This window comes from Acanthopagrus latus, chromosome 13, assembly GCF_904848185.1.
Source record: "Acanthopagrus latus isolate v.2019 chromosome 13, fAcaLat1.1, whole genome shotgun sequence".
In the NCBI taxonomy this organism is placed as follows: Eukaryota; Metazoa; Chordata; class Actinopteri; order Spariformes; family Sparidae; genus Acanthopagrus; species Acanthopagrus latus.
In genome coordinates this window covers 22,819,486-22,846,477 of record NC_051051.1, presented here as the reverse complement: position 1 = coordinate 22,846,477, position 26,992 = coordinate 22,819,486, and the positions used below count along the sequence as shown (strand labels likewise).

At 41.5% G+C, this 26,992-nt stretch overlaps 1 protein-coding gene across 6 annotated transcripts in view; it reads right to left on the bottom strand.

Moving 5' to 3' along the window:
* The window catches only part of LOC119031093 (rap guanine nucleotide exchange factor 6-like), a 153,783-nt gene that overhangs the window by 49,727 nt on the left and 77,064 nt on the right, over positions 1-26,992 (bottom strand). For 4 of the 6 annotated variants that reach the window (XM_037119279.1, XM_037119273.1, XM_037119274.1 and 1 more), the window contains 3 exons: positions 7,365-7,466; positions 5,734-5,865; positions 225-405 (listed from right to left, as the gene is read on the bottom strand). In XM_037119279.1, coding sequence (XP_036975174.1) covers positions 225-405; positions 5,734-5,865; positions 7,365-7,466 — 415 coding nt within the window. The remainder of the gene's footprint in view (positions 1-224; positions 406-5,733; positions 5,866-7,364; positions 7,467-26,992) is intronic. The other 2 variants (XM_037119275.1, XM_037119277.1) reach the window with 1 other exon arrangement.

Sequence of the window (26,992 nt, the reverse complement as noted above, 5' to 3'; positions counted from 1 at the left end):
CAACTGTCAGTTAAGAATGAGGTAACAGCACAGATTGTGTCGGTGCTTCATTTTGTTTAAGTGTACTTTATTGAAATGAATTGCTCTATTCACTGGTCGTTTAGTGAGAAGCAAGATATAATAACCTTAAGAAATGTTATAAATCTAAATCTAAAATTTAAAGTTAACACTAAGACATTTTAGATAGAAAGACGATTGTTTAAGACCAGCTGAGATTTACTGACCAATGTCGTCATCATTGCGGTCGGCTGGGTCTTTTTCCAGACACTCTCGGACCAGGTCTCGGCCCAGCAGAGTGTCTGAGGCTCTCTCCAGGTCCTCGTCTTCCTCCTCCTCCTCCTCGCTGTCCACCGCGGCCTCTGGAAGTCCGGACAGGTCCACATCTCCCAACTCGCTCTCCGTGGCCTGGAGCAAAGACAGTGGAGAAGGCAGGACAGAGGTTACTAGCAGCAGAAAGAAGGAAGGAAGGAGTCTGGCGAGAAGTCTTCAAAAGTAACTTCAAATGTTATGGATTTTCAGGACATGTAATAATTCTAGACGGAGTTTCATTTGCCTTCGAATTAAACCTGCTTGATTCTAAAATGACTGTGTCATCATTTTATTCCAGTAATAATGAGACCTAGAAATAATCCTGGAGCAGTGATGTGTACTATGGCAAAATGCGTCGCAGGCCTTGAAATAGTACACCAGTTTAAGAGGGTGGTGTTCAATTTCAGGCGGCATAAAAGAGATTTGACAGTATGCTCAAATGAGGTTTAAGGGTATTCAGGACCATTACAAGATGTTGGCACATAGCAGGGATAGAACAACATAAGGCTTAGGTGTTCTGGGGAAATTAGTCACATTAGTTAAATTTGCAATTCTGAGTGATGTAATAAACAGCCAACAAGCATGTCAGATATAAAATCCGACAGTAAGCTACGGAGAAAATAAACTGAGTAAAAAACCAAAATGTGTAAAAATCTACAAGTTACCAATTATCTCTGCTGACTTTTCATTTCTATTCCATTTTCATTTTATTTTCAGTGATGTATCATCCACACAACACATGAAGAATAACCTTGGAATGAGCAGCTGTGCCTGTGACCCTGAGCGCAAACCCTGACACAGAGTCCCAAACTAACAGCCAAATATTTAAATCCAGTAGCAATAATTCATATTCCACCATATTTCCCCTGTGCAGGGCAGACAGATGGTTGGCAGAGTGCAGTTCTGAAGGGGCACGGGGGCTTTCAGGTCAGTTGGGAATTGAACCGTCAACCGAGAGGTGAAAAGAGGAGATCTCCAGTGGTGGTGGCAGCACGGCAGGCCATCTGCTAGCATCTCACAGGTAGGACCAAAAACTTTCGAGGAAAACTGAACCAGATTTTACCGCTTTTGATTAATTTTTTGAAACACTGCTGCTGATGTGGATCTCAAGGACTGGTAAGACTGTTAACGAAAAAATTACATTTTTTGGCCTAGTTTACAGAACTTGTGTATCAAAATGTTGGTGTTGTGTCTGCCAATTTCAAAGAGGTGACTTTGTTTTGAAGACTACCACTGTACTGTTTTTCCGACTGATAATTATGTCAGTGCACCACTAAATATGCTAAGTTTCATTTTGGACAATGACAAACATTGGAAAAGCAGACACTAAATAAACAACTCACAAAAAGCTTAACGATAACGTGGTAAACACGTCCACTAAAGATGAACCGGCACTGTTCAATTTGAGAAAGGCCATTTCATTAGTTTAGATGATCTCCACATTCATTAGTTGGAGCACAAATGGCTTGGCTGCTACTTTCCATTTACTTTATCACAGTTCATTTTGTTTTATTACATGTAACAAAGTCCATATCATTCCTTTATGGGGTCATCATGGAATACAGGGCAGGAAGTCCTTGAAATCCAGACATCCATCTTGTAGGCACCAGTATACTTACATTGTGATAGCCCCAGAATGTAGTAGCTTTGATTGTGGTATTAGCTGCTGTAGCTGCTGGGAACAGGTTAATTTCCTGCCCTGCCTCACAATAAGATGGACTCCCTAACCAACAGTGCGATCAAGATCTTGGGTTCCGCAGAGATTTGGTGCCTGGCCAAAGAGTTTTATAGGTTTCTCTGAGGCAAAAAGATTAAGCTAACTGTTGTAACAGAGTTCAAGCACAGGTCCTCGCTTGTTTGCATACATTTGGATTGGACAAGCTATTCAGAGGACTTTTAGAAAACACACCAGCTGCTCAGCTCTGCATTTGAATTTAGCATAACAGACACAATTAGAGAAGCAGCATAAAATACTTCCCCGAAAATGAAATGTGCATCCTGATTTTTGTCTTTGACACTGACAATAACTGAGTCAGACACTCCATATTTACCAATCGGCACACAAAACACTCAATCAAAACCAGAGTAAATTTCTAATTTTGCAAAAATTCTCATTTATCAATTCTTGCAGGATATTTGTTTCTGGTATTTGTCGGGCCTACAGCAATTAAAGTCATCCAAGTGGGCAGTGGTGCTTTTAATAGTTACCAACAGGTTAGAAAACTCTGGCAAAGGCTCAAGTCTTGCAGAAAAGGAGCCCTTAATTTAAGCTTTGGTGTAAAATAGAGGCATCTAGGTAAGTAACAAAAACAGCAGAGCAACCCTAACACAATAACACCTCTCTTTTCTTCTCAACCTCTGCGAGTGACATATCTTTCAGTGCTTTTGAGAGGCTCAGTTCATTCAGAATGCAGGATGTGCCCTTTCAGTCCAAGTCCCCCGTTCTCAGAACGAGTTTGAGCCAGGAGGACATTTCCAAGAGTCGAGGCACATCAGATCTGCCCACGACCCAATCCCCGACATTTTAACAGTGTTGTGTCAGAAAAACATAGGCAGGAAGGAGACAAACATGAGCGAGGGCAGCACCAGAAGTTCAGGATCCAGAAGAAAGAGGAGATGGAAGGGTGATGAAAGAAATAGTAAAGAATAATAAAGAGTAACTAACAGAAGAGAGAAGGGAAAGGGCAAAAGGGAGGGAAATGACAGAACAGGAGGAGGCAGACAAAGGGTGAAACAGTTGCAGAGGCAGATTTAAGTAAAAGAGAGAGAGACAAAAAAAAAAAAGGACTGGGAGATACCCCAAAACAAAAACCCTCTGTTGTGTTGACAGCTGAGGAGCACAGCTGACTGAAGGGTCAGCGCTTTAAGACAGCTGTAAACAAACACAGAGCTGGGTCAGCGACAAGCTGATGGGATCAGATCCGTGCGATTAATATCTAATCTCAGGATAAAGAGATCAGGTCTCAGGTGTTTTAAGTCTGACCCAGGTTCACCTGACTTGCATCAATCTGCAAACACTTCACAAACAGGCTGAGGAGGGAGGACAGGTTGGGGTTCCAGTATCTGAATTATGTCTTTTTAGTCTGTTTTCTTTTGAGAGCAAATTCAGCTGAAAATGACTAATGGATTCTAACACTAGTGCGCTAATTACTTTTGAAGTGTCTAATGCAGCCTTGATGGTAATTTGCAGCAGGTACGTATTCCCCAATGTCTTAAAGCTCATTTATGCTCAATAGCAGATACACATCCAGATCCAGACGTAGACTGCTGTCTGTACCCTGCAGTCATTTCATTCAGATTTTGGCATGTTTTCGGAAAGCTAACGGACCGACGGAGCAGTACCTCATGTAGTCCTGAGGGGCAGTGCAGCAGTGAAGCCAATAGCCCAATCAAAACACAAGCACAGGACAAGAGGAAGACATTTTAAAAATGGCTGAACTGACTGGAAGGTTATGCTAGTTGGTGAGAAGTTTAAACCAACTGGGAAGGGAAATAAATCTGAGTTGGGTGGTGGAGAGGGAAAAGTGGATGTCCATGTGAGAACTATTGGACACCGAGCAGCGCCCTCTAGTGGTTGTATTGCTTAACATCCATTTCAATGTGAGGGACGTGTGAAATTATGTGAGCAGTGCCAGTTATCTTAAAAATGCGCATCTTAATATGTAACAGGAGCAAAGTGAGCCTTTAGTTGTGTGTTTTGGTCTTTTCCATATGACTTTGTCCTCATTATTTGTTTGTTTCTTGACTGAAAGTTGTTTTTACAGGAATCCATGTTAAATGAGCAGCATAATCAGACAGCTTGAATAGATTTTTAATGCAGATTGATTAATTAGTAATTAATTAGTTTGGCCTGCACATGGCTTATAGCTGATATTTCTCACCCTCAACATGATAAAATAGAATACAAATAAAATCTAAATACTGGCAATTAAGAAATTTGGGCATTAGCATTGTTAACATTCCTCACTAAAGGCTGCTCATTAGTTTTGCAGCCATCAGTGCCCATTGATCATCCCAGCTCATTAGCTTGTACCTAGCTCATTAGTTCACAGCTAATGGGCCTCAAAAGTTCCACTGATGAATGCTAACAATGCTAACAAGCTGGTGTCAAACAGGACCACTTCTTACAACACAAACATGCATGAAGAATGTGGCGAAGAGGAACAACAACCTGTGGGGAAGAGTCAAGACTGAATGGCAATACTGAGAGGATCTTGGATTTAGCAGGACTTTCATTGTAAAGAGGTGAGATTAGGAAATCTGAGGGATTAAAATGATGAAGTGACAGCCCTGTCATGTACCCTATTATGGATTATTGATTCATGGCCATTCAAAACACCCTACACTCAAGAGAAGCATTTAACTCCTAAGGCACATTGAGCTGCTCGGAAATGTCACATAAAGGTGAGACTGATACAAGATGAGGGCAAAACATAAAGACCTTCGGGTCAGGCAATGATACCTTTGAATGAATCACACTTTTACACATTGTGCATTAAACTTGGTAATTGCAATGAATGAAACGGTATGATAAGAGTTTGCTGACATTCAAAGAAGCCTTTAGTGAGGAGCACAGCGGTCGCATAAAATGAATGTAATCACACTTGAATGACACTGTTAGCAATTTCAAAGGATGTGTTCAGCTCAGTTAAATGAAAGTTGTTTGAGGTGATATGCATGTTTTATATGAATGAAAGAATATGAGAGGACTGGGAGGATGGGAATGGGACGTTTCCCTTAAGTTAATAAACTCCCGATTAATTTTCATGTTGAACCATTCCTGACATTCCTGTTTTGGGAAATCTAAACTGAACATCATGTCTGATATCATCTGCGTAAACGAGGTACACTGGACGTCACACTGTCTTCCTTTTACTACCATTCACTGCATGCTACCCATAATATCAGATAGTATCATGAACCCAGCTACACTGATGACATTACAGTTTCTATACCTGTGGCAGTGGTATAGGCAAGTTCGAAAGGTTAGGTTCATTTCCTGCGTGTGACCTTTCGTCCGCAGCAGGAAGTCGGGGAGGGATCAACGGGACGCACAACTGATGCGCAATAATTAGAAGTTACCGAGGATTGCAAGGAGGGAGGAAGACAGAATTGGAGCAAATCAAGCTGGGAAGAACCCACCATCAGTAAAACACTTGCCACAGAGCAGATGTTGACGCTGTGTGGCGGTGGAAGAGATGGAGATGGGTTTGTCACTGGATTAGACAGATTTCGTTATTTTTTGTATGTAATGTAATAATAGTGACAGTGTTTATCCATCAACGCTAACTAACACATCTCTTCATGACTGTGAAAAGAAAGAGGATATTCCAAAACCAGAATTTAAGACAAGACTTGATGAAAAAAAATGATGAAAAAACCAAAGAGGAAACTAAAACCTTAGAGTAGCGTTGAGGTACCCACCTGGTAAATATCTGACAAGCTGCTGCTTCCTGAGTCGCTGGCGATGCTGCATCCTGACTGGCTCGGAGGCATGTGCATCACCTGCTGGTGGGCGTGGTCCGTTAGGTGCATCTTATTGAGGTCGGCAGGAAGCTGTTTAGACAGACAGGAAGTGGTGGAGAGAGACAGAAGGAGAAAAATAAACAAGAGAAGGTGATGAGGATGTTCAACAGGCAGACACACACACACACAGACACACAAACATACAAGGCTGTTTCATTTGCCTGAAAGCCAATATGGTTTGGCAGTGCTTCACATGTTGCACTCCAAGATAATTAACATGAAGAGGTTGGAGCCGAAGACACTTCAGACAGCTGTAAATTATGATCCAAGGCCGGAGGTCGAGATGATTTCTGAGCTGGTAGGCTGGTTTTATCTTAGGAGCGTCCTTAAACTAGAAAACGGTCGAGTCTGGCCATCTTATGGGGAGGGCATGGCTTGCTTTCTTTTCTGCAGATGGCCTACAAATTATAAGTTATGTGTACACACTGAATAGACAACCATTCACATGAACACAAGAACACTCATTTAGAACGACATTCAAACACTTTCTTTTCAGCAAGCAGACAAGTTGGGCCACAAACAGAATGAATTCCTTTGGCAAATCTGCTCTGCGCAGCTCAAGATAATTTGCATGAGGAAAAGTTGGAGCACCGGTATCAAACAAATTGAATGCGTTTCTATTTTGAAACTATCATCTTTTGTGAAGACAGCGTAATACAAAAATTGCTCGGAGCTCATTTTCAAATCAACCACTCAGATTCAGAGTGAGATAAAGTTGTCACTCAAGCAGCCGACAGACTTCTGAAAGACATGTGAATGTTTTCACATCCTTCCACAAACACTGTGGTTTGAACTGTGCAAGAGGACAACTTGTCAACTGTCAGTGACAAAAAAAAACTGTCAGAAAAACAGAGAAAAAGACAAACAGGCCACCGGATCAATGTTTAACCTATAAACTGAATGTTAGTTATTTCTAAAATCCAGTTTAAATAAAGCTAGTTAAGAAAGAAAGATTATGTCCAACATTCAGTCAATAGTAAGCTAAATTTTGCTGGTTCATCTTGGTAATGACAAATTATATAAACAGAAGGAAAGTGGGTTTGAATGTTTCAGCACCATGGAGAGGGAGTCTTCTGAGAAGTGACTGTATCTGTGCATCCTAGTTCACATGAAGTCTGAATCACTGTATCAACATTTTCAACCCTGGCTGAAAAAAAACATCCTACCCTTTCTGTCTCTTCTTCATTGACACCACCAATTCACTGACCAATTTGTTAAGAAAGCCACTGTTTTACCATTATAGAGTTTACAATAAATACACACAAAGGAATAAACGCACTGCTTCCTGGTAGACTCATACGCAATGCTTAAAGATTCAAAAGCCCTGCTAAGCTCATGTGCATGCCCTCCATTATTTAAAACAGTCAAGGCACCTTTACCTAGCGTGTACAAGCAGGTCAATCAAAGTTCAAGCCCAGGTTTCATGCCTTGATCTATAAAACACAAGACCGGAAAGGTCAAGTGGACAAATCCATCTGGTGCCTCCTCTGCTCTAGAAGAAAACCAAACCTCCGATTCTCAGGTCTTACCAGCTTAGACCGGGGCAGTGTGAGGGTTAGAGAAGAAGTCCTCCTGCGACAACGGACAAACCTACAGCACACCTCCTCCATCGCCACATCAGACAGCGCTGGCTGTCCAAACACACACATAAACACTCGCTTAAACGCTCATACCCACACCAACAGTCGTACATGCAAAACCACACTGAGCCAAACTGAAGCTTGGAAGCTACTGTAGCTGAGGCAAAAAGGAGCCACGATGCCAACATGTAATATTAAAGAGTCTGGGGGTTCTGCCCCTTCAGTACTCTCATCAGCGACCCCATCAGCACTTAACCCTCCCCCATGTCCTGAAACCCACAGAGAAAAACAGTATAGGGGGCGGAGTTTCAGAAGTTCGATGGCTTGTAATTAATGTGTGGCTTAATAAAGCAATACAATGCAACTCCTGAAAAAAAAAGATGGTTGATTGTTGAGTCTCATCCCCACGTCGTCAAATATTGATGGACTCGAACCCCCGACCCAAAACTAAACTGAAGTTCAGCATCTATAAACTTTAAACATTAATGCATCTGCTACCTTCTTCCTTCATCACACACACCTAAATCAATGTACTATACCACTTCATTATTTATATATCCCAGGTCCATCCATGTTTCTCTCTAGGAGCCAGATATTTCAATGATAATGGCGTTATAAGCAACACTTCAACAGTACTAATTTCACAGTGTGCTACTGTACCATTCACACATTAGTTTTAGTGTGATTGAAGGAGTCTCTAAGTGAAATCCATTCCCCCATTAGGTACATTGGTGTAATGCATTGTTAGTTTCAAATATTGAACTGCAGCTAACACCTAATCCTCGACTGCTGGTGTTATTGACTAAATCACACAAATACAACTAGAATTTTCTTTTCTCATCCCTGATGTTTGCTGCCAACCAACAATCTTCACCAGCAGTTAGCTGTATTTCTGTGTGAATAAGAAGAGATGGGAAAATCTAGTGGGGGGGCAGAGAGTGATTGCTAATTTTATTACAGGTAAGTATTTATTGATTTCTGTGTGATGGAGCAGTTTTAAGATGGCGATGATGAAGCACCCGCCCTGCATCCATTTAATCAATTCACCAGAGTACACACAGAGACAGAAGTTATTGTTCATATGCCATACTGCTGAGGCGATCAGGTCTCACGGAAAAGTTACAGCAAGACTTTCACCTTGTGAGGCTCATAGAGGTCTGAGATCAGTAGGGGAAAGTTTAGAAATCAAACAGAAACATTTCCATCGGCTGCGAGTTTGTAATTTCAGTTTCAACGAGAAGTGCTTTAGGGGTTCGAGAGGTTGTAGTTGTTGTGGGTTACAATGAAAATTTCAAAGTTGTGTAACAGGAAGGTCGGGGTTAAGGTTAGGCAACTCAGCAGTGATTGTTAATGTCTGCATCGGGATCAGGAGCTCAGTTTAAATACAGACGTGCAATCAAGCAATCAAACTGACCCAACATTATGGCCTGACCGATGCTGGATTTTGTTGTAGCAGATGCTGCTGATACTGTAGCAACATTCGGTAATTTAAGAGCTGCTATAGGGAAGAGCTGTGAAAAGGAAACAGGTAAGGTCATTAAAAACACAAAGGGATAGCTCATGCTCAATTTGTTGGGTTTCTTTCCTCACTAAGAACTAGGACTTAAGATACAGCCATGAGATTAAGGTTAGATACAGTATAAGAGGAAATTTCTACACAAGTGTGTGTTTTTTTAAGGTGCCAGGTCACGAAATGGGGCAAGGACAGGCAGATGAAGTTCATGTCCGTGTGTGTGTGTGTGTGTGTGTGTGTGTGTGAGTGAAGGCTGGGAGGGGGAGTCAGGTTGAGAGAGTGATGGGGGAAGTGAATAATTGTGGTGGTCTCGTGGCTCCTATTCACACCCAAGACTTAATCCTGCCCTAATCCTCCTCTTTCCCTTTCCCAGCGGGAATGAGTTGGGGGTGGGGGGTGTTAGGGGGTCTTCCATTCTCCTCATGCATTAAGGATGAGAGTTAGGAGATTAAATATAAATGTGCAAGCTTCCTTCAGCTGTACAATTCTATCATGTCAACGAGCGGGCGCAATCATAGGAGGATCAAGCTGGCTTTAAATGTTATGTCGAAAGCAAACAGACCAAGCTTTCACATCATCAGTCACTTACAGACTCTGATTGACTCCAGAGGAACACACCTCATCATTACTCACAGAAAAGGGAGAGGAAGCACTCAAAACAAGAAACATGGAGCTGCCACAAAGGTTGAAAAATCCCTGTAAGGAACCAGTCTGAAGCTGCTGGAACATCAAGTTGTTCCCTAGTTCGGTGGCTTATAAATGAATAATTGGCTAATGGCGCGAACAAAGAACACATCTGGCAGGGCTGGGCAATATGCTGTGACTAATACATTTTCTAATATGTATGTTCATAACACTGTCACCAATGATGTATTTATCAGTAACAATAAAATCCATCATCATTTTGTATTTGTCTCTCATTACAGTAACTCTGGTAGGTCTCAATTTCATGTTACATGTCTGTGCAAATATCATTAATGTAGTGGTATTCATCCTCCATTAGTATGTCACTAAAATATGACATCTGATCTGGTCTGGTGTTCAGCAGCAATGGGCAGCCAATTGAGCATCAATTGAAGAAAATAAACCCGCCCCCCTGAGCCATATAAAGACTTCTGAGGGCTTTTCTACTTGAACTTTTGGCCTGGCTGAGTCTAGCCACTCCAAGCCGATTTGCTTCTCCATCACCAGTTTCATTGCACCCATTTGAGCTGAGCTGCCACCCGAGACAGATCTTCTCTTGAATGGTGCCAACGCGCGCCCGCCCTGCCTCCAAGCGGGCTGCAGTGACGTATCACAACTGCTATCAACCCCTGATGACCAGCTCTCAGTAATTTTGTAGCTTCTAGAAAAATCTCTGTGCTTTAAAGTTGAATACATCTTCTGCATCCCTGTGTGTACTTCTAGACATATGCTGTATTTTTCTGTTCAATCTTATTTGGTTGTCAGCTGATTAATGTTAAGATACCAGTGGTCAAACCCAACATTTGCCAGCTTTCCGACTGCATATTAAAGAGTTATCTCTGGCATTTTTGTAGATCTTATGACACTTCTACCTGATGAGCCACCAGGGCACCTTTAGAACAGACATACTTAATATGACTTCTCATTCATAGCCTCCTTCCCCCAACCCATCTATCAAACATCGACAAAAGCACACTAAACCAACATACAAATGGCCACCCTGCATTTTTAAAGCTGACTTTATGATCACATTTCTTTTTCTGTGGACTTCAAACAAACCTAAAACATATTAGGTTAATGCTTTCTTTTTCTTCCTTCCATAAAACCAAACTCAGTTTCACTTATTGCATCCAATTTTAACTATGAGATTAACTAGCTGTGGGCCTGAGTACTCTGATTCTCCTATTTCCTCAGTGATAAAATGGGCTATAAAGCCCAGACTGGCCATTTGGCTACACAGACAAGAGACCGGGTTTCCCAAAGGCAATTTAGTGTTTGGATAATCCTTGCTACATTGTAGGTCATGCTTAGAGAGATGTTTTTGGAAACGTGGAGACATTAATGGATGGGTCCTGGTCTGTCTGGCATAAAAGTCTGGAATAGGCTGGTTAAGGGTCCCAGAAGGCACCACACCATTAAAAACTGACAAAGGACAAAGGAGGGTGTCATAAAAGCCAAATCTGATCAGTTTTTAAAACATTGCTGCTAGTTCTATTCCGTTTTGCATCAATTATTAGAAAACGACCCAATGCTGTTTTAGTGTGCGCTATACTAGGGTGCAGAGACATCATTTAATGACTACAGGGCAGGACACACCTGAGACTTGGGACAAGGACAGAGGATTTATCAAAAGAGATGGAGCATGACGAAGACATATAAATCAACACACATAATGAGACAGAGAGGAACGGCAGCAAGAGTGAGAACAATACATTAAGATGAATAATACAGGGGACAAATGGCTTAGCTAAGTAATTAAAGAAAATGTGATGAGGCTGATGAATCCTGACGAGGATGATAATTAAAACCGGTTCAATAAACAATGACAGAAACAAAGCTTAATGAATATTTAAAGACAACATTGTTGTGTTTGCAGAGGGAAAACAAAAATGACAATAGCAGAGAGAAAGTTATTCAGTTCAAACAGATGCTGAAGTCTTCGGAGAGGTTCACGTTAAAGCTTGCTCATTTTGCTGGCAAACAATGAGAAATCTTTGTTTTAGCCTACGAATACTATTTTACCCGTCCCTCTGTTCATAAATCCAATTAGATAAAAAAAAAAAAACAAACACGAGCACAAGTTGGCCAACGTTCATTAGAATAACATTAATCTTCCCCAAAAAGAAGAACAAATAAGTCACCAACTCATTTTTTCTGACTAAAAAATGAACACAAGCTTTGATGCAATTAAGTCCTGTTTTACAAGTCGCTTCACTGGATGTAGTGGCTATACACTACTCAGAACCCAGCTGAGTAAATACAGGGGATGTGATGAGGTCACCAGTCGAGTATATGACATTAGCATGGTCGGCCTGTAGATGTCAGCAGTGACAAACTACGTTGACATGAGTTGAGGTGAATGAGCCAAGCAACACAACTACCACTTGGTAGTAAAAGAACTATGATATGTTAATATTTGTGTTCCTTTCTGTACTTCTACCTTTTTTTTTTTTACTGTAAACACATTTATCCACTTACAATATATTTTTAGATATCAAGCTGTTAAGTCATAGAAAATAGAAAAAACTTGATTGTTGACTTTTTGTGCAGAAATCTGTCCTTGCTTGCAGGTGCAGAATGGGTACATTCAAAACGAAAGATGGGACAAACCACAATATGACATTTACATAAAAACACAGGAGGAACTATAATAAAAAAAAAAGAAAAAAGAAAAGAGAACCAGGTACTCAATGTTTAGGACTGAATCAGAAAGAGAAGTTCTGAATTGTTGTGTGCCGAGGTCGCAGGCTGGCTTCAAAAAGTGCCATGAAATATCTTCATCAGCAAAGACAGCAGTTTCAAGTTTAGCGACTTTGGAAAGCTTTGTCTTGCTTCTGACAGCTGCTTGGAACAGGGCACAATGTAAAAAATGGGAATACATTCAATTAGGTATTGGTATATTCTGTTTTAAGTGCACTGGTAAACTTTGCATTTCCTTCGATTACAAAACAGGAAGCGTCTTTGTGTTTTTTGTCAGTGTATTTCACATGAAGGCAAAGTGACTCACAAATGTGCTACAACAAGTAAGTCAGTAAGCTCCACTTTCTAGCAACAACTTCATAAATACAAGCTTCATGAATAAAAAGGTGTTCAATAGAAGGTACACTCTATAAAAAGCCTTCCCACTATATATTTAGAATACAATCACACGTTAAACCGTAGCTGTTAACATATGTCTCCACTTGTAACAGCTGTCACCATGTGTTGAGGCATCTCCGAGCAGGTTGTTACACCACAGACAGCAGCAGTTCACCTCTGCACAGAGACACAATGCAGCAACAGTCTCGCCGCACAAATGAGCAATCCGTCCTTTGATGTGATATCTGCATCTGATTTCCGCTGGGTTTTTCATGTCTCCGCTCTCTGAGTCGCTCTGTCTCCTTCCGGCCGGTCTCACCTCTTCGCTTTGATTGTCTTAGTTATCAACTCTCCTGTGTGTGTGTGTCCCTCTCTCACACACTCTGTGTTCAATGATTCACTCCCTCATTACAGCCTCCACTCTCCAGTTCCCCTGTCACTACTGCGGCCCTACTTGCTGTCACCTTCTCGTTTGGTCTTCACCACTTTCTGTCTACTTCTTGGGAGAAATCCTCAATTCTTGCCTTTTTTTTCTCCCCCCGAACTGGATCCCCATTTATGCATCAAAGGCAGCAGCTAGGAGTAAAAAGACTGCAAGGTGCCTCATCAGAGTAGCAAGGTGAGAACATTGCCTCTGCTGTGTGGTACAGTACACACACACACACACACACACATTTTGAAGCTCCAGATTTAGCCCTGTAGCGCCGAAGAAAGCTTTGATCAATCAAGGCCACTGTTGGCTCGGTCTGAAGTTGTGAGACGGGGACGATGTCGAGAAACATACGCACACACTCATGAGCAATCCAGAGTGGAAAACACATGCACATAAAGTACACACACATTTATGCAAAGAGGAAGGCCGACAACAACATATACAAAAAGAAATACCCAACATGAAGTCATTCCAACCCGCATACAGATTGAATACACTACAGGCTCCATTCAGTAAAACATACACTGAGCCTATTGAAAAGACTCAGCACACAGCGATGCTCCACTCTATTACCAGCAAGTCCACGGATGCTCGGAGTAAGATACAGTGCAGGGAGACAGATGGAGATGGGGAGAAAATAGAGTGAGAATGTGACTGAGAGAGAGAAAGTCGAAATGAAAGAGTGCATGAGGAGACAGCGAGAGAGGCAAAGAGCGCCACAGGACTGAGGCTTGATTGTGTGAGGGTGTTAGAGAGAGCAAAGGTAGCATAGTGGGTGAAGAGCATATAACTGAGATAGGACTGAAAGCAAAGGGTCGAATGAGGATGAAGTGAACAGATGAAGATAAAATGTCTCAAATATTCTCTTAAGAATCCAATTCTACCTCAGTCCAGACTACCATATCTCAGCTACCATGGCAGTGCAAGGAAGAGACAATGTGTGTGTGTGTGTGTGTGTGTGTGTGTGTGTGTGTGTGTGTGTGTGTGTGTGTGTGTGTGTGTGTGTGTGTGTGTGTGTCAGCTGGGGTAAGGGGAGATGTAATGAATAGAAGTTGGAATTGGAGGTGACAACTGCAAAGGCAGACCTGCCACAGAGAGAGAGAAGGAGAGAGGAGGGAGAGCAAGAGACTGGGTGGAGTTAGCAGGGGACTACATGAAGAGATGAGTACTCAAACACTGTCAAGCAGAGAAGACCGAATCCTTGTTCGTGTGTATGCACATGCAGGCACATGGACTGTCTCTCTCAGCGAGGCTTCCTCCATCTCTTTTGCCAAGCTGACTTTCTAAAAAAGTGCCTATTACTCGCAGAGAACATCTCGACCAAAAATAAGACATGTGTTGCTGCTGTTTTAACATTGTTTACTTGTGTATTCTTCAGGACTGCAGATGAAGATTAAACCAGAGCTATGAGAATAAACTCCTTCTCCCACAAGAATAAACACTTGATCATGCGTTGAGAGGAGTTCTGCTCAGGAAGCACGGAAGCATGATGTTCCATTTAGTCATCAGGGAGTACAACTCAGTTGAATAATGGCGTCTGTGCCTCTGAAGGAAGTCACTGGGAATAAGCCCGATGATTAAAGTACACAAAAGCATGCACAGCCAAACACGACAAATAGTAGTTACTGGACACTAATACAACACAATAATGGAAAAATCTGCACACTAGATAAAGCATTGATGCACTTTATAAGTACGTGTAGCTTGGTATCGCACTTGGATACTTTTATGGCACCAACCAAATTGCCTCCATAATATTGAGTATTGTCATTCAATACCAAATTCAATACCTTATCAGTTAATCTCATCAGCATAAGTGAGCTAATAAGCATGCAGCATGCAAGTGTTTCAACAAAACCATCCATGTAGTTGTAACAAGTCATCACCAGAGAGGTCATGTGACTATAAAATGGTAGAAATGCAAGTAATGCAAGTTGGAAGTACACTGAATGCGTGTGAATACGTTTTGGGCATATAACGAGGGGAAAGAAGTTACTCAGAAATTTAGATAACCCCGATGATGTCATAGTGATGTCATCAGGGTTATCTTAATTTGTGCTTGAGACTTGCTTGAGAAGCCTGTGTCACAAACTGGCGATAAAGACTTTGAAATGATATACGGGGCAGGGAGAGTTAAATAAAGGAGACAATGGATGCAGTTTTAGTAACAGCAGATGCAACTGACACTTAACTTCAGCTGCACAATATTGACAAAAATCATAAAGTTATTGTTAAAATATGCCACTATGTGAATAGTCTGCAATACTTTTTATAGCGACATATGCTCAGAGATGAGTTGGAAGAGAACATTTGTCAGTAATGGTTGGAACCTGAAACTGTGGCAGCTTGAAACGAAAACTTTGTTTTCCAACATAAGGTGGGGATTCTGCATAGCAACACACTGCCTCAAAAAATCTCTCTGAAACACATTTTAATCTCAGTTAGGGGAAAAAACCCAGCATCCTGTGACTTGGCAGGCACCTGTCTGTGAGGTACGAGGTTATCATTGGTTGGCAAGTTTTTAGCCCGGACAGAGAGCGGCTGGCAAGCTCCTGCGGTGGATAAACAGCCATTAGTTGGCAGGATCCACATTTTGTCGTGCCAGTATTGTGACAGACGGGATGCTGAATGGCACTGTCACCAATGCTGCCAAAGGCCTGTGACTTCTGCCCCAGTTGTCTGAGAGTGATAAAGGAGAGCGAAGGAGGGAAGGAAGGACGGATAAACAAAGTCAGTAAATAGAAAGGAAAGAGGAACAGGGAAAAGACAGACGATGTGTCTGCATACATTTGGTCTTTCTTTGCCCTCTTTTCATGTTTAATGACTCATCCACGCATTCTTAAATCCTGGACACATTGCAGGATTCTCAAACACGGGATACAACCCAAGAGCAATGGATGCCTGTCGGGAATCAGACTTGTAATGTTACTCAAATATTTACTTTGAACTGCAACTGAAGGTGTATATTTCTATTATATATTAGAAATGTTGAAATTGGGTGTGAGAAAGGCAATATGTCTCAATTCTGGGTTATGAAGTCCTGAATAAAGACAGGACATTTATAATCAGTTTCAAGTAAGTCCATGTCCTCAACATTTTTCATTCAAGTTTTAAACAAGTCATTATTCGTTTGTCTGGTGTACACTGTCAAAGGTACACACTTTAGAGTACACTAATAAGACACAAACTGTATTTTGTATTGAATGAGACATCATATATCAGATATAAACTATGCGACTGATCAGGCTTTCATTAGAAACCATATATTATGCCTTAATAGAGCTAAAGAATACTATACTTAGACACTTTTATACCAAATTATGGAGATCCAAATACTACAATCTTTCTAAAAACTACACGATACATGTGCTGCAGATTGATGGTTTAGATTGGAAGAGTGAACTCACAACAGTGATGTGTCATGTTGGTATCAGGTTAGGCTGTAATAGTGTTCCTAAGTTATAACTGTTTTTAATCATCAAATTAAGAACATATTTGTAGTTTCTGTCTCATGCAAAAACAAGCTGGTTTGTTACATCTTATTAGTGTAGGGTATAACTGCTTCTTTTTCAATTTTGATAAAGAAAATATTCTAGATTTTTGTCTAATAGGATACAAAGTTGGTCTCGATATGTCTTATTAGCTGACTTGAACATAAAGCGCGACCAACATGGGGGCTAAAAATCAATAGTCTAGATGTAATCCTTTTTGTTAAAACTCTAGCACTCCATTTACATGCTCTCATTGTTTAAAGATGTCTTTGTACTTATGTGATGTATTTGTATCCAGGGGCTGTGTATGAACATGAGCTCATTAGGTAACTGCAACTCATTTATACTGATGTGTAAAATGAAATGTTTTTGATTATGTTTTCTGGTAAATGGATAAATTAATAAATAAACAGATATATAGCCAGATAAGTGATTAGAGTCTGACTCAAGTCAGCGTCACAAGTACAAGACTCTTTGCCAGAGTTTAATAGATATTAGAGAAACCATTTGACTGATTTTAAATGGAAATTTACAAGAACTGTACAGGCAACAGACTTGAGTTGTAAATGTAATAACAACCTGGAACATGAAATAATGTCTCTGCCACGCTCGCTTCGTCAGTGTAAGCTACGCCAGTCTGGATTTTCTTGGTGAGTAATGGCTCTAAATTGGCTGCACGCTCATTCGTCCCACACAGTCTTTTACCACTCATTCAGTTTCCTGGCGGCTTACACAGTGAAGAAGCTAATTAACATGGGTCGGCACCCCTGCAGAGTCAAGTATTCTTCTCTGGAGGACTGAAGGTATTACAACCAGGCTTTAGCGTAAATTCCTCCCAGTTGGTAACTAGAGAGAGAGTGTGTGTGTCTGTGTGTGTGTGTGTTTGTGTGTGTGTGTATGTGTGTGTGTGTGTGTGTGTGTCAACAGGCAGCAGACAGTTGCTGCCAAACAGCGCTCATTGCATCTGCAAGGAAAGTTCAACCCATCACTGCCCGTCTGCCCTCCTCCTGTACTGACATTTTTATGTTTGAGTTTAAATGTTTCAGGACGGTTAAGACCAACAGCACTGGGCAGTTTTCACCACTGAAAAAGCGAATGTTGTCTCTTTCTGATGGTCACTGACTTGTCTGATGTGGCACCCCTCACCCATCTTTTCATCCAGGTGTTTTGTTTTTAAAAGGGAAGATTTATTTTGTGCCATTTCATCCTTGTCCTCCCCATCCATCTCGTTTCTCCTGCATCCATCTTTTCTTTCTCCCACCCACTCAATATTCTGCAACTCCTCTTTTATCTTCCTGCTGTAGGAGAACAGCGTGAACACAAACCGATGCTAAGACAAAGGATCTATACATGATTTTGATGGGGTTGATTTGATGGTTATTAACACAAAGACATCCGCGTTGCTGCAGCTTTATTGGTGCCATCTGTTTCACCTTATGGGTTCTGTATGACAGACTCCACTGGTTTTAATATGTAACATTGATGCTGAGTTCAAATCAAGTCAACTTCATTATAGTCATTGTCAACTATTTCTTTTGTTCTGTGAGAATATGTGCATGTATATGTGAGTGTGTGCGCTGCAGGAAGCCGCAAGGCGTCTCTGTCTGGGCCCCTGAGGAAGGTGGGCCACGGCCAGGTCTGCCGGATACAGGAGGGAAGGCTAAACACTTGGCTTTAATACTGACACGACTACTTGTGCATGCACACACACACACCCGCACATGCATGTGCACGGTGACATACACACACATGCAGCTCAGTACCTCCTGGCTCCCCTCTGTTAACAGATGCTTCCTGCCTTCTAGCCCAACCCACACTACTTCACACATACAAACACACACATGCAGCGCGTCCCTGGCACCCCTACAGGTTGACCCAGGGGCCGGGTGCAGGGGCAGCTCCACCCTTTGGTTCTGTTTTCGTTGATGTTGGATCCTGTTCAGGTCTCCAGCTCCGGACAGAAACGACTACAGTTCCGCTACCAGGGGCCGACAGGACAGGAAATTAACTTTTGTTTGCCCGCCGACCTAACCCGTATCCTGAACTCCGACGTTCATCAGACATTTTATTATTTTACCTGCCAAAAGCTGGTCTTGACAACAAAGAGAAGTCAAAGCGAGATATGAGCTGAAATGGCATCGATACAGTTGAAAAATAAAAGCCACTCTTTCCATTATGGCTTGAATTTATAATCATTGGCTGCTTTTGGTGTGAATGTTCCATGCTGCTGTCAGTGCGTCGCAACGTGACAGTCTACAGATGTGCACAAGGAGTTGAATGCGGTAATGAATATTCAGAGTGAAAAATGTGAGCACTAAAAATGTGGTTTACGATAGTAGTTGAAGGCAGAGAAATAATTGTTTTTCTATCCGCTGAACTGAACAGATAAATGGCACGTTTTATTTCAAGAATGAGTGAATGGCCCCTACGACACACAGAATTGCTCGCTTTAAAGGTTAATCACTTCAGTGTGTGTCTGTGTATTTCAACATATTAAAAATAATAATGATTTATTAGCAGATGAGTAGGGTTAAGTGTTTCTGCAATGCCAAACTGACCTTCCTGCTTCCTGATCACATCTGTTTTCATACAGGCAAAGCATTGTCTGCGTCCTCTTTACCCTCTCTCAACTCTGTCTTTTTTCTCGCTTTCTCACAAATTCACAAAAACACCCACAGAGCAATCACCCACCCATCCATCCATTCGTCCCATCTCTTGTTAATAAATGCCCTTGAAAATTATCCAGTAAAGGCTCTCTGGCTGCGCAGGCAGAGGAGGGGATGAGGATCAATAGCGGTGAGATAATGGGAGCAGGGGAAATTGGGGGGTGGGGGCCTTGGCTGGTTGAAATATCAGCACTAGGATGAGTGTATGTGTAAGGGTGGGGGTAGCAGCTCATGACTGACAGAGCTCTGGGTAGGTGGAGTCTGCATATATAAAGTGAGGGGGAGTAATGTATGTGTATGTGCACATGTATTGTATGCATGTGGGTGTTTTGTTTTGACCATTGCACGTACGGAGGCTTGAGTGTGTGTGTGTGTGTGTGTGTGTGTTTATGCGTTAGTGGGTGTTAAACTGTGAGTATGTGAGAGTGAGAAGGCAGGGCTCACGTCGATGTGTTTGCGTTCGTGCACAAAGGCTAGAGTGCGTCTCCACATGAGGAGCCTCGCTTTCGGCCTATTTAGCCCGACGATGTTGACCAGCAGCCACACTGTATGTATGTTAATGCATACAGAGCCTGAGTGGGCTGTTCACTCTCAAATTTCAAGCTATCACAGCTAATGGACAGTAATTACACCATTCAGGACACAACACTGGCTCCTTTATGCCCCTGCTCCCATTCAAACGATCAGAGAGCATTGCATTTTTCTCTTAGTTCAATGTCAAAAGGTGAAGACGGGTAAACTAAGCGAGCGAGAGCCTTTTCAATCAGCCGAGAGTGGACGCCTGTGACCTCTGTCTGCAACACAGCTGGAAAGAGAATTGGTGCCGTCATGAAATTTGAGGGTATGTTCATTTTTAAAGGATGTCTGGCCATGAATTGTGGCCAATGTGGTGGTAGGTCACCTCAAAGATCAGCTGTGGAAAAACTAAATAAATGACTCAAAAACAATGTGACTTTTTAAATTGCTGAATGCATAACTCTAAATCATTAAACATAATATCAAACCAAATTATAAAACACCTTATAAAGACCATTTTCATTTGTTCCATTGGCAGATTTGTTTACTTATTACAAGCAGAAACACCTTGTATTCATTTCTATTTAACATATTTTTGAAGTGGCATTTTCTTTTGATAAGTTGTGTTTACCACTGTGCTTCGTTGACTCATCTTGTAAATATCTCCAAAACAAGATTAATCTATTTTTTGACTGAGCGAATGATATGCCAACTATTTTGATAATCTGTCGAAAGTTTGTTAATTTTTTGAGTAAAAATGTCAAACATTTGCTGGTTCCAGCTTCATAAATGTAAGGACTTCCAGATTTTCTCTGCCATTTGTGCTATTAAAGATGATTTTTTTTCGATTTTGGACTATTGGTCGGACAAAAGGAACAATTTGAAGGCAACATTTTGGGCTCTAGATTAGATTAAACAATGAATCGATAGATCATGACAACAAATCAGTAAAACTCATTGTTAGTTGCAGGTTTTGAGACTGAATTCACATGTGTAGTTGTAAAACCCTTGATTAGACACTGCTACTGCTTGATTATTCAATTGGAATCTTAATGAGTAGCAAATACAGCTACATACTGTCTCTAAATCTCAACATGGTACTCAGCACAAAGAGCAGTTACCTAGTAATTTCTCAAAAAAATAGGATGTGACAAAGGCAAATGGAGGCTCCATTCAAACCCCAACAGAGGTTACACTGAAGTCACTTGTAATACTGACAGTTTTGGGACCTTGATTTTCTCATATAGCATAAATTCTGTTAAACTAAGAAGCTTCTGTTTTTATGATGGTTTACAACGTGCTCACAGGCGAACAATGCTGAATGTTGTGCGTATAAATGTGATGTTTCAGTATTATCTTTCAAATCACCAGACTTAAAAGGGAAAAAAAATGTTTTCAAAGGACTGAATAGTGATTCATGACCAATGGGAGCTGAGTTGGGCCTGGCCTGGCCTAATGCAACTCATATCGATCTTTATCACCCCTACTTCCTGTGCATATGATATCCTAGACCTCCCTCGGCATGCTAAAAGCACTCTCTCTCTCTATTGTTGCCTTTCGCTCAGACGCGCCCCCTTCTCTCTCCACTTTCTGTCTTGGTCTCTCACTCTTTTCCTCTCTCTGCTCATGCTCAATCTCACCATCGTCCCCCCTCCGTCTCTCCGGGCTCAACAGCCACATTACCTTGACACCCTGCGTGAGTCCTGTCAGTCTGTCAATCAGTTTGACTGTGGACTCGAGGTCAGAGTAAATCTGTTGAGGCCAACGTGAGGAGGCTGTGGCATTACATCACCTGGCAAAGGTCACCCTTCTTAATGCACGAAAATGGTTCTGACAACATATTCAGGTACCAGGGGAGAGACGGTGCAGCGATCTAATGCTCTTTTTATGGTGCCAGCTGTTTCCAACCACTGATCTGATGATTGCGGAGGATTAAAGTGCATTTTTTGATCGACGGCTTACTCCAACCTGTTGACCACACATCTCTTTAATAACTAAAATGTATAAAACATGCTGAAAACTTTTTTTAATTTAACTTTTTTTCCTATGCAACACAGTCAAAAAATAGCATTTGCTTGGCTTATTTGACTTGTTTATAACTTCTTGATGACACAGAGGGTAATTATCTTGACCGCAATAGTTGTTTACAATAGTTGTTACTTGGGCCATTGGTATTAAGAAACTTTGGTTTGCAAGATATTGCTCCTCTCAAGTAATGAGAATTTGTTTTCCCACAGGTTTTCCAATCTTAGAAACTACCATTCAAAGACATGATTGCTGTTTATTTAAAGGTTGATTATAAAATCTAAACATCCATTTCATGAGAAAGTTGATATTTGAGTCTCATTCCCAACTCGTCAAATATTGATGCTTTGAGATGGCGAATGATCTGACCTACTATCCCAAAGTGTCTGTATTTGTGGAGTTGGGATTGAGACTCAAAAACCAGCTTTCTTACAAAGTGAACCTTAAAGAGAATCTATTCTAAGATATTTCACAGACACTCTTCAAACTTCTAAAAGTGAATCGTCTGTCTCAAAGGCACTATGACAGAATGATAAACCCAGAACTGGGGAAACTCTCTTGGGAACTTCTACGTGCGATGTGACCACACTTTCTTGGACAAGGTTTCTGCCAATTGCTCCCCCAATTAAACTGTGTCAATCACTTTATTTCATCTTTGAATTGAAATCAGTGTGGTAATTACTTTAGGCGTTATCTTTATCCCCCAGAGTGACATCTGACTATGTACCTCCAGGAAAAAAAGCGTAAAGCTTCGAGACACTTGGTTCCTAATCAGACTCGTAACGCTGTCTGGGCATGAATCCACAGCACTGAGCAAAAGGGTCAATAGACTGTACTGAAGAATAATTAATCTCCTTATTCCACTCAATAGAGGTTCAGCAGTTTAATGTAGCCATCTATCCCATCTGATCTGATGATGAATGGTGGGCCGGTTATCAAGCTTGAATCAAATATAGCATCAAGCTGTTCAAACAGAAGTCTGACGACACTGAACAGCAGAATAGTTTTTGTTCTGCTTCCAATTTCTTTCCTCATTTAAATCTATTTTGAACAAGCAACAATAACCCTTACTGGTTCCACTTTGTATAATTAAACTCTATTTTCTAGCAATTTATGGTCCATGTTTCCATGAATGCCTAAGAGTTAAGAGTGGCACTTATTTGCTTTGCCAAGTGCTTAGTCCGTCTGCCTGTCCATCCATCTGACCTGCCTCGCCTTGGCACTGAATCCATCATCTCACTGAAACTCTGTGCTATAGCAACACCTCCATTACTATTCAACTCAGCATGGGCCCCACACAAACTGATTAGACTGATGCTCAGCATTGATTGCTAGGGAAGCAGCCTGGGTCAACCCAACTCTGGACCTGTTGCACTCTGCCAGGGAAGTCTGCTGCCAAGGGGCAGGGATTATTACAATTATATCCAGTTATGTGCTTATGCTTAACACAAATCCTCCCATCAGCAAAGCATGACACTTCCTGTTTTTCGAGCAACAGCTTATCTGTTCGGATATGATTGATGGTGGCTACAGGGATGAAAGAAAGACAAATTTCTCAAAAGGCATTTATGAATCAAGAAGTAGTCTTTCAACTGAGCAGAAGAGAAAAGATTGAGTAGGAGCCTGCAGTAACTTTAAAGCAACAGATGGATACTGGCTATACTTCTCCATACATTTTCCCCCCAAGTGTTAATGTCGCTTCTTTGTCCTTAGCTGGGAGACAAAAAAACTACTTTTTTGATGATTTTTTTTTGGTTCATTCTCATGCTATGCCACCGAGAAGCCACATAGAGAGGAGTGAAAAGGAAATGCAAGGCATCTGGAAGGGTTAGTAAGTAATGGGTGCCATTTGGTGCAGAAAAAAAGAGCAAAGGTTGGACATGTGAGGATGCAGATGGTTTTAGAACAAGTTGGTGTAATTTATAAGACAGGAGGTGGCAGATGAGTGAGGATACAGCCCCAGCAGGGCAGCAACAACAGCAGCATCAGGCTGGCAACAACAACAACAACAACAGGCCCCATTATTGATGTTTGAATAATAGATGCGGAAAAGAAAGAGGGCAAGAGTGAAGAAGAGATGAACAAGTGGTGGAAGACAGAAAAGTCCCTTACTAAAAACAGACGAGAGAGGAAGGAAAGGGGAAAGAGGAAGACAGTAGGAAGTCCCAGCTAAAAACAGACAGAAGAGCGGGACAGAGATGGAGAGAAAACACCGGGGAGGCACAAAAAAACTGAAGCTCAGAGAGCTGGGCAGAGAACAGGTCCCATGTTGGCAGCAGGGAGGGTCAAAGAGTTCAGCAGCAGAACATTTTGACAAGTCTTGCAGCAGCGGGAGGATGTAGACTGGGGTTGTGTGCCGACGGGATGAGCAGGACGTGATTTAAAGGGACAGTCCGCCCATAAAAACAACACAATAGAACCATAAAAAGTAAAGCAAGGTGTTGAAAGCCTCTTAAAGGCAGCATCTGACTGCTGACTCTTAGGGGAGGCTATTCTAGCACAGAAAGACCTCCGTTTTTGTGTTCTGTGTTGTTTATTGGAGATGTAAATAAATCTAGGCCTCATAACTGCTCAGTGCGTCAGGAAATAAATGGCCCTGCTGGCCCAACCGAGCAGCTCCACTGGCCTACATTTGGCTGTCTGTTATCTGATGCCAAATTTCCAACCACACAGTCAATATTTCAATAACTATCCTCTGACGTTAGAAAGGAGAGCAAGAGAGTATGACATGCTATATGGTCGGAGCTGCAGTTTAGAAGAGTAATGAACAGAGGTGCTGAAATTGCTAAATAAACTGTTAAACTTTCTATGGGTGTTCAGCCGAGAGAGTTACTCTCTGAATCTGTAGTAAACAAGGCTGCAGAAAACTGCCTGTAAAATGACTGTAAGAGCCTGTTGGCAGCTGCAGATTCCCTGTAGAGAAGTAAAACTAAATGATTCATATGAATCAAACAGTCGCCCGCTCACTAGTTTTCAGATCAAAATTTCATTTAAGCTAATCAAACCTCTGAGTGGTATGAAATGCATTAAACGCAAAGCCGCCACCGTCTGCCTGGCGGTGTATTGGCTGGTGAACCATTCAAGATCACTACAGTGAAGAATATACTAGCCAGAGCAGGCCGGCCAAAGCTATCCAAAGAGGCCGACTGCTGGAGAAAATAATTGGCATTCTGCCATTCTGAGAAAGCAGTCAATGATAAAATTGTGAAAACCTCTTGTGGAATAAAACTCCCTGCTTCAGAGACGTTCTCTTTCTCACTAGTGTATTTTTCCCTCTCTTTCTGTCTGTCTTTCTTTCTTTCCTTCTGTCTTTCTTTGCTTCCTCACTTTTTCTGTCCCTCTCCTCCATCAAAATCATGCTGCCGCATGGCTCTTTATCTTTCCTCCTTTCCTCAGATCCCAGAATGAATTCACCAAATCCATATTTAGGGAATTCAACTCCCTTCACAGACCACCCTCACACTCTTCCTGTCTTCCAACTTTGCCTCTGTTCACTGCAGTGTTTCTCATTGCTACTGTATTTGCAGACAGAGCACACATTTCCTAATGGGAGGAAAAGGGAAACTTAATTAACCTTTGCGAAAGGTGGGCTCATCACAGACGCCGACCAATTAACTATGGACTTCAAACAGGGCGAGAATGAAACTCTCAGCGGCTCTGGACTGAGGATAAATGAGCTAGACTCATGCAGCATAGATAGACCAGTAATAACATACAGATACAACAGGTCAAGCTAAGATGGTGCAAAACCAAGCATGAAAGATAAAGAGAGATTTGTCAAGTTGTACTTTAAATCTAGCTGTAAACAACATTAATGAGCTGACATCTGACAAAAAAGCCACGGGAGCCTGGAGATTTGAAAAGCCGACAAGTGACAAATCAGGTCACCGGCTCTGAAACTTGGACTAGAAAACAACCTGCAACAGTTCATATTTTCGTGTTAGTATCCGACAGCTGTCCAGTGACAGGAAATGTTGTGACAAAAACGCCAAAAGGTACTGCTGAGGTCATTTAGAGTGTGTCATCAATACAAACAGAGCAGAAATGATTAGTTGATGATCCATTTCTTTGTGGGGGGTAATTAATTAGCAGCCATCTTAATAATGGAATAATCATTAAAGTAAAACATTAAACATTCCAAGTGTCTAATGTTGTAGTCTAATGTTATCGTCAATGGGTAATTTGCAGATTTTGGGAAGGGGCACTTGGGGTTTTGAACATCTGCATCATGTTTTTAACTCTTTAAATTCAAGTAATTAAAAATAAATAACTTTCAGATTAACTCATAACTAAATTAATCATTGCAGAACTACAGAGAAGTTGATTTTTCAAGTGGAAAAATGTCATGCTCCCTACACATCTTGGTGACAATTCTTTAATAACCAATTACCAAAATATCTGAATAATACAATCCTAAGGTTGATATCGCCCTCAGCCTCCCATGATAAGGCAGAAGGTCATACACAATGTCACCAAAGATAAGCAATGAGGATGTGACAAAACAGTTCAAAGTACAGTTTGCAAGCCAGCACCGATGAGACATCACAAAAGGATTATCAAAACAACGGCATATTGGATTTACAACGTTTTCATTAAGCAGCAGTGACACTTGACCCCTTACAAGCGATGAGAGATCTACAGTATGCATAATTTGGATCACACGAGTGATGGGAAGCAATAAAGATGAGTAATAAGGCATTTAAGTTCTGAAGCTGTGTGTGGTACAGACTTAATGTGTTATCTCAGACTGAACATCTTCTCACTTTATCCCTTTTCATCTCCGGGGACCTAATTATTACTTATCGTACTGACGGCATGTGCACACAAGCGCACGCACATACATAATGAAGACAAACACCTCTGAGGTTCAGCACCTAGACAGACGCTCCCCAAAGAGACGGCCACATAGGCGATTTATCGGACGACCGATGGGCCGAGCAGCAGAGGGGTCCTGCCCTTGTTGCCACTCATCATGCAGCCCTTTTACTTTTAAATATTAAACAACAAAAACCAGAAGCCATTAAAGACGCAAATCATGTTTCATGCGCTGGAGCTGCTTTGCTTGCATCATCGAGAAGTTCGCTGAGGGCTAGGCTAACTCCCGCGGATTATTCTGAGTGGCTAAAAGTAGGACATAAAACGGTTAATTATACACAGGGCTACATCATCAC